The sequence below is a fragment of the Dermacentor andersoni genome, chromosome 2, assembly GCF_023375885.2.
Source record: "Dermacentor andersoni chromosome 2, qqDerAnde1_hic_scaffold, whole genome shotgun sequence".
NCBI lineage: Eukaryota > Metazoa > Arthropoda > Arachnida > Ixodida > Ixodidae > Dermacentor > Dermacentor andersoni.
Window position 1 is genome coordinate 195,175,782 of NC_092815.1, and position 8,112 is coordinate 195,183,893.

Consider the following 8,112-nt stretch of genomic DNA (forward strand, 5'->3'; position numbering starts at 1 on the left):
GCCACGACGACCTCTGCCTGTTCGAGCATCGAGGACGGTAACGGCACCTACTGCTAATTCAAGATCGATGGCAGCACGCGGCAAACATTCCCCTCCTCCGGCATGCCAGCGGGCCCTAGTGATCCTCTGCGCCAAGACGCCAAGGATTATAGGGCCAATGAAATTTGTGGGACTACGGGCAAGCAAGGAGACGAACACAATGAGAAGCAGAGCGTGCAGGAAATGCTGAAGTCCCTGGTGGAGTCAATGCGCGTGATTCTCGGTGGTCTCCAGAATCCGGCAGCTGAAAGTGCCCTGCAGGTGCTCGCCGTGCTGGAACCGCTTATCGCAGCTCTTTACATGCTCTAAAGCTTCTGGTTGTGTGCAGCTCACGCAGGGGAGGCCTAGCGCCTTGAAGGTCACTTGAATTGGTGGCTACTGACTAGATATGGAACCAGATAGTGGCTTCATGAATTAGCTTTCTGAATGTTTATTATCGGAGTGTTGAACTTGCTTTCACCGTTGCGCATCCCTCTTTCTATGTCATGACCATTTCTCATCACACCTTTATGTCCCTGCTCCCCCTCCCCCTGTGCAGAGTAGCAGGCTAGAGCGCGTTAGCTCAGGCCTACCGCTCTGCCATCATTCAAACAAATTATATATCTCTCTCTCTCTGTAGTCTAGGGTAATTTACTGCGGGAAAGTCATGAGCTGTTTCTAAACATTATCTTACTGTTAAAATATATTTGCGGATACCATGTTGTTTAGTGCACAATAAGTTGTTTCCTTCAAGATAAGTCATAATCGCTTTCTTTTTAATGTTCTCCATGTGCTCACAACAGCAGCTGATTAGTGATACGGATCTGTAATTGTTTACCTGTAAGTTGCTGCCGCCTGTCTGTATGGGGGTGATCTTTGCGTGAAGCCAGTCAAATGGAACGCTAGTAGTTTTAAAGGATGCTGTCAAATATGATGTAGGAAAGAAGTTACTTGCTCAGCGTAGGGTTTGAGAAACATTGTTCTGGGTATTTTTTACTTCCTTTTTGAGAATAAGGTTTCGAGTGCCTTGTTCTGAAAATTCGACGGGTCATTGTTGAATGATGGGCTAGCGTTCCATCATGTTCGGTTGAAGTGCGAGTGAAAACAGACTGGAAACGTTCATTGAACTTTTTTGCGATAGTGGAAGCATCGTCCACAATCGCACTATTTCTAATTCGGCGGCACCGCTTTCAGTCTTGGGCAGGTAACGCAAAAACTTGATTGGGCCATATGCCATAAAGGCTGCAAGTGTGACAGAAAAAAAGTGGTTACGCTCGGAGCTAATTTCCCCTTTAAGCTAAAAGGCTAAACTTGGCAATTAAATCGAGTCGGCTTTTGCGCAGGCGCTGTATTTTTCTTGCGAATAATTTTAGGCGACATGCATCGTTATCTGCGCTTTGTGCGTCTTATCTTTGTAGGCCGAAAGCTTTCTTCATAGTATGGAGTCACTTTAAACTTTTGCGAACAATTTTCCACTGTACCGTACTTTTCAGAAGAAAAGTTGTCCGATAATGTTTCTAGATATCCAATGATACGAACATCATCAGCTCTGTTATGAACATTAACGGGAACACGGGTCTGGGAAGAACCCTCATTTACGCACACGACGTTTGGTGTCACTATTAATAAGTTATCATGCGATATTCAGTCCTGCACTGTTACATCAAACGACAAATTATGTGACACAAATGCACGGTCCAGTACTGAACTGGTTTGGTGGTGGATGCGCGCAGGTTGCATCACAAGCTGATGTAGAGAAAAACTAGAGCCTATGTACAGCAGAAGCTCACAGCTGGAGGCTTCCTTGCTGGTCATCGATAATGTTTTCCAATAAGTATAAGGAAAGTTAAAGTCACCGCTAAGGACTATTCTGCTTCTGTTTTTAAGCAGTTTGAAAAGGGAGTCATGCTTATTTTCCTACCCTGCCAAGAAATTGACACAATCTTTCAAAATAGTTTAGTCACTCACCGGCTTTTGTCTTTCTTGTAAAGAGCAATAGTTCGATAGTGGGTGCCCACGTGTCCACTCATCTCTTCACATAACTGGTCTTCGATCTTCAAGAAAGTATTGCTAGGTTCTGTGTTATTTTAGATATTCGGACATGATTACAAACGATAGCAGTATTTTTCTGGACTGTTTGCTGGCGACTGCCTCATGTATGATTGTATAAATAACGTTCATGGATCTGCTCAAACTTTTACTCTATTCTGCTGAAATTGGAATATATTGAAAGAGCGTAGGTTTGGGCATGCTGGTATTTCATAACTTTCACGATTTTAGCGCACGAAAAAGGACGAGAGAGAAAAAGCGCTGTGTCCGCATCGTACTCCCGTCTTTCATCCCTTTTCGTGCGCTACAAACGTAAAAGTTAGGAATATATATATATATATATATATATATATATATATATATATATATATATATATATATATATATATATATTTTCTGATGAAGGCCGTGTCACGGCCGGAAGGTTACAACATTAAAAATGCAACTTGAGTAAGCGTGCTCCATTGTTTATTCACCTATATATATATATATACACATTGTGGGAAACACAGTTTGTGCAGTGTGCACAAGAATGATAATCAGAATTTGTGGATAGCCAATGCTATGCAACAGTCGTTTATATGCAAATCAAGTTTATTTATATTCAAAATGAGGGAGAAGCTGTATGCATTAACCCGGCTGTTAAACTGCTCGCTGTAGCAATACTTGTCAAGAACACTATTCGCTTCCGTTTGTACAGACGAAGTAAGCATACCTGCCGAATCAAAAAACGAGCAAAATACTGGTGAGAGCCAACTAACCGGAAATGAACATTTTATTTCGTGTATATAAGTACACTGTACACAAGAAATTCCAGCCTCTGAGAGCGGCTTGCATGCCTGTTTCCTTGAAAAAGAAACAGCGTCAGAAGCCGGAGTAATTACTCAGCAAACGCTTCCCTACATCATGAACTTGACTATCCAGACCAAGGACGGCCGTAACCGAAGCCAGAAGTCGAGGCGCTCGTGTAGGGAGAGGAGAAGGGGGAGGATCCACCAATGATTCGGTACTGCGGGCCAGCGGGGAGAGGGTTGGCATTGTAGACCGCGTCGGCACTGGCTCCAGGGGCGGTTCCGGGCTCGTTGGTGTCAATCTTTGCGCGGAATCCGCCAGCATCAGCGATGTACTTCACCTGGCGGAAGATGCCGTTGGCGTCCGAGTAGCCGTACATGCCCGTCTTGGTGTTAGAGGCGTCGCCCTGCTCTTTGCGGTAGGACCTGGTGCCGTACTGGTCGACGTTGTTGTAGCCGAAGCTGTACGGTTGCGGCGGCTGCGTTCAGAGAGTTTGAATGAGCGCGATATTTCCCTATTAGCGCAGAAATGTCGAGATGGTTCAATTAGTTTGTCTAAGACGCCATTGGCGCACGAGGCCGCTTGAAGATTCCTTTCTCGAGCCTGAAGAGACTGCTTGCATGTTGACGTATTTCCGAAAAAACTTTGTATTCGTGAGCCGTGAAGATTACTCCCCACATGATTTACGCTTTCCCGATACATATTAGCTAGAATTGCTTCGTATTGAAGGCACGAACTATAGGTATATACTTGCCTTGCTGCTTGATAACAATTTCCATGAAATATAGTCTACAATCTAATGAGCTGGCACCACGAAGCCGAACATATTTGACATTTGTGCTAATTTTATTCGATTAAGTGTATTTTTCGGAAAGCTTACGGTACTTAGACTGTTTATTCTTGCACAAAAACTGACTAGTACAGCATCTTTATACGGACAGGTATGGAAATATGCTGGTAAAGGTATAGTTGACCACTTCATTAAATAACACGTGCTTAAATTAAGAAACAAACCACAGTCTTTACACCTGCATTATCGCAATAACTTCACAGGTAGAGGTCACTATTTATCGCACGAAACTTTATAACTGCTGCGGTGCAATCTCTTCGTATGCAAACTGTGCAACAACCGTGGCATTCCATCAATGTGGAAAGTAGAGCAGAACTTTAACACGGAGCAGTGTCAATATTACGAGGAAATAGAGTTCGAGACATCATGAATGACACCTATGTTATCGCTTTTTCTCTACGTAATGAAGAATTCAACGTTGAGATGTTTTCCTCTTCTGTCTGGCCGGGACGACGCCTGCCATCCTACTGGAGTGTACTTAGCAATCGCTCATAACAAGTTCCTTCTGTTTACGTACTTGACTGGTTCAGTATAATTACAGTATTCTTAGTGAAATTTATCTTCAGAGCTTGTTTAGGCATTTGTGCTCCTCTGGATTCTTAGGCATATCTTTTTTTATCTGTGCTGTTTCATAGTTACCTGTTTTTAAAAGAAAACGCAATGATACGATGTGACCCTAAAGGCCTAAGCACCATATTTACATGATCCCTGTATTTTTATGCATTATTGCTAATTGAAGAAAGCTAGCATGAAGTTCTTGCATCAGGGGTAGCTTTCGTTACGTAACTATACCACACGAGTTCCTGAGGAAAAAGTTGGCAATATCATAATTTAGTTCTTTAACGTAAAGGTAAACCACTTTTGTGACTTACCGTTCGCGTTGTATATGAACTTTTCGTGAGCAATTTTCTAAAAAGATCTTTGGTAGGCGACGGCAACAGACAGGACTTATTCTAGTGCTTGTTGGTTCACAGTCACTAAGCAGCGGTGCCATTGCATCTTAGATGTTTATCGAAGTACTTACGTAATACTGTTCTTGCCGTGCGAATGTGCCGGCAAAGGTAGGGCCAAAGGCACCACCAAGTCCACCACCGAATCCGCTGCTAAATCCGCCACCAAATCCGAACTGACCACCGCCGAGAGTCAGAGAGACCATGGAAACCGCGAGCACCTGTGAACAGAGCGCAAAGAATTCCACACCAAAATTCCGTCGAGAGACATCTCTCGATGACTGTCGGCGTTTATGCGCTTAGCATACAAGCAGCAACACACCACATTCCTAAAGACACCGTTGTTCAGGATCTGTAGTGATTTTTCTAAGATTTCCATTACTTCGGTTATGTGCGGCACACACTCGCTAACAAGGCCAGCTCAAGACCGTGATGGAGAACGACTGATGTCGATGGAACAATGAAGGCAGCATGACGACAATGTGATAACGTTTGTCAAAAGATGACCATGATTCAGTGACGGCTGCTTGACGGCGACGACATGAGCACAATGGGATGGCGACAAGTGTATGACAATGAATGTATGACAATGATGGCATGACGATGACGGCATGGCGAGAGCCGGATGACGAAGCAGAAAGGACGACGATGGAACTACGACGACGGTGTCGCGACAATAAGCACATACCTAGTGGTCCTAGCGAGCACACACTCTTAGTTTGCATTTGGCCGGTCTAGTGCCTGCTTGCATAGGCTGCTGAGCGAACGTTCGCTGTCACAAAGCGATTATATTTCGCGTTGTTCGTTAGGTATCGCGGACCATATTTCGCTTTTTAGTAGAAATTCTAATTTCTGACAGCGATTCCCCTGTCGCGTTTCGCTGGCGCTTAAGCAGATGCGCGGCTCGATAGTACCATGTGCTATAAAAGAATCATGAGGAGATTCATGTTATGGCTCCATTCAAAGAACCAACTGAAATAACAAAACGCAGCCTAGTGCCTCGGAAATCAGGCGTCACTTGTGCTTTATCCCCTCTCTCTCACTCCACGCGCACCCCCCTCCCCCGTTTCATAGGCACTACAATATACTTCAACTGTGACAGCTGATAATGGAAAAATAATCCAGGAAGCAATGCCCAGTGTCGTTAAAACCTTACTGTCGAAGCAGCGTGATACAGATGTAAAGCAAACGCAAAACTTCGACTTCTTTAGAAACGAATAAGCCAGCCAGTGAAAGATGACAATAAAATTGACCGAAAGAAAGGCACCCGCTCTGACTGGCGACGCCATGATCGCGGCGTGTTTCCGAAGGTTACCTTGCAAGTGTTAGCGTGGAATGCCAAGAACGTTGTACCCACGCATCAAGCCCAAGGCCGCTCTCGTGCCGCGTATTAGAAGTGTATACCACGCAGTGGCAACGCAATCTTCCTGCATGATTGCTGTGCGCTGTTCTAAAACTGTTTCAGTCGTCGTTATAATTGTGATATTGGGCAGTCATGCGGTGCATAGCCGCATTTCATCTGCGTATGTTGGTTTAAATATGTTCCACAGTGTGCACCCACGCTCTTCTAGGGAATTGTTTTGTTGATATGTGCTTGTATCGTGATGCAATATCTCATCGGTGCAGAAGTTCCTCCTCCGCCGTCCACAGGACTAGCGGCATGCGCTAAGCATTTTTTTGACACCTTATAGCTTACGTAGGTCTCTACTTCGAGATGAATTCCTCCTTAGCACGCGGATTTAGAATAGCTCGTCGCTCGGACTCGTGCTTCCATGTACGCAACATGCTTTTAATGGGACCTTTTACTTACATTACCGCCCTTGGACTGTCGAACATTGGCAATGCATGAATTACAAAGCGAAGGCGTGCCTTAAAGCGTGGCGTCTCATGTGGCTCACGGTGGCAAATATCTTCGCTCAAAAAAGGAAGCGCGAGAACTCATGGGTTGTCATTAAACACGGATTTTGGGGTGAAATATGTTGACTTCGTCCTGCGATGTACACAAAGCAACAATAAAAGCAAAGGAAACGTCGGTTGCCATCTACCACTCCGGAGCTCTAGAATAGCGTGCTGGGGCTCTTTTGTGTGTAGGAAATTGTGAAACATATGTCCCCCAGCATGCACACTATAAGAACCGCTGGCTGGCGAACTATGTCCATTATTGCTTCACATTAAGGGTACGATTTACAGGCTGCAATTGTGAACATGCACTCGAATCGGTAGCTGTAGGGTTGGGTGTGGTCGGGCGGCTCCCCCTAGGGGAGAGCTTAAGGAAGTTTTTGTTGGTTCAGCGCACTTCACCGGAGTCGTGGCAACTGACTTTCAGTATAGTGTGCTTACCTGAGTGAAGACCGCAGCTGCAGAAGACATGATGACTCGGAGTATAGGTAAACTTTTCGGACACTGAGACGTGCACAAAGAGATCTGCAGACTCTTGCTTCCTAGACGTGCTACTTCTACTACTGCTTTATCGTGCGCAAAATGTACACGGGAGTGTGTAAGGCACCGAAAGTTGTGACTGACGCGCAGTGCCAGGGTGCAGCGTTTTATACTGCCATTTGTCCACCGCAAGATGGCGAGCGCTTACGTGTGGCCTCCTTGACACTCGCGCATCACGTTTCCTGTTGTCGTTCTGTTGCTGCTGCTGTCTTTATGGCCGCAGCGGCTTTCACCACCGCGTTACAACTCATTTCGTTCTGGCGCAAAGCGGGACAGAAGAAAACCCAGAAGGAATGCCACGGTTAAAGTGCGCAACACGACAACAAAACAGGAAGAAAACAAGAAAACCGAATTCTCAGTGTTTAAAGTTGACAGCGCTATGTCTTATTATCTGAACAATTAGGTAGAACAAAAATATGACAGCAGTTTGACGCAAAATACATATAAAAGCCAGTTGAACTGTTTCAATACTATAAATAAGCATATTTCATTTACAATGTATTCACAGCTTACAAGATTTACACTGCATTCCAAAAACTTAAACGAGCTGCCCACACAAGCGGGCTTACGCTGCGCTGCGTATGGTTGGACAACCATATATAGTGTAGTGTACTTCATTGCTGTAAGATAGGAGGTCAACGCATATTACTATATTGAACTAAACGCGAAGGAATATTACATATGAAAATATCCATAACATTGCATTGCATCCTTGTTGGATACAAAAAGCCTTACTCAATTTTATAATGACGCCAATGAAGTGGTAAGTGATAGTAGTCGTGCATTTTATTCGCTACAATTAATTTTTCAACAAGGACGGTATTAGTAAGGAAGATGGCAGAAAGAAAGCCCTTGAACTGAAATTTCAGAGACGCACGCTGTTTATTTATTCTGTTTAATTATTTTATTTTTTCAGGACCTGCTCTCTGTAAAATCAAATTAAACAACAGTGGAAATTATCACGATATATTTATGCACTCTATGTAACATTTTACCCCCATCGTAACAAGTATT

At 44.3% G+C, this 8,112-nt stretch overlaps 1 protein-coding gene across 1 annotated transcript; it reads right to left on the bottom strand.

Annotated features, from left to right (window-relative positions):
* Nucleotides 1–2,834: 2,834 nt before the first annotated feature.
* LOC129387383 (cuticle protein 10.9-like) lies at nt 2,835–4,873 on the bottom strand. Its single transcript, XM_055076306.1, has 2 exons — nt 4,734–4,873; nt 2,835–3,337 (listed from the first exon to the last, which is right to left on the bottom strand). The coding sequence occupies exons 1-2, from the start codon at nt 4,863–4,865 to the stop codon at nt 2,984–2,986; spliced, it is 486 nt and encodes a 161-aa protein (XP_054932281.1). The 5' UTR covers nt 4,866–4,873; the 3' UTR covers nt 2,835–2,983.
* Between the last annotated feature and the right edge of the window lie 3,239 nt (nt 4,874–8,112).

Coding starts and splice junctions, on each gene's coding strand:
- LOC129387383 (XM_055076306.1), bottom strand. CDS start 4,865: ATGGTCTCTCTGACTCTCGGCGGTGGTCAGTTCGGATTTGGTGGCGGA. Junction 3,338..4,733: donor CACGGCAAGAACAGTATTAC/GTAAGTACTTCG, acceptor CTCTGAACGCAG/CCGCCGCAACCGTACAGCTT.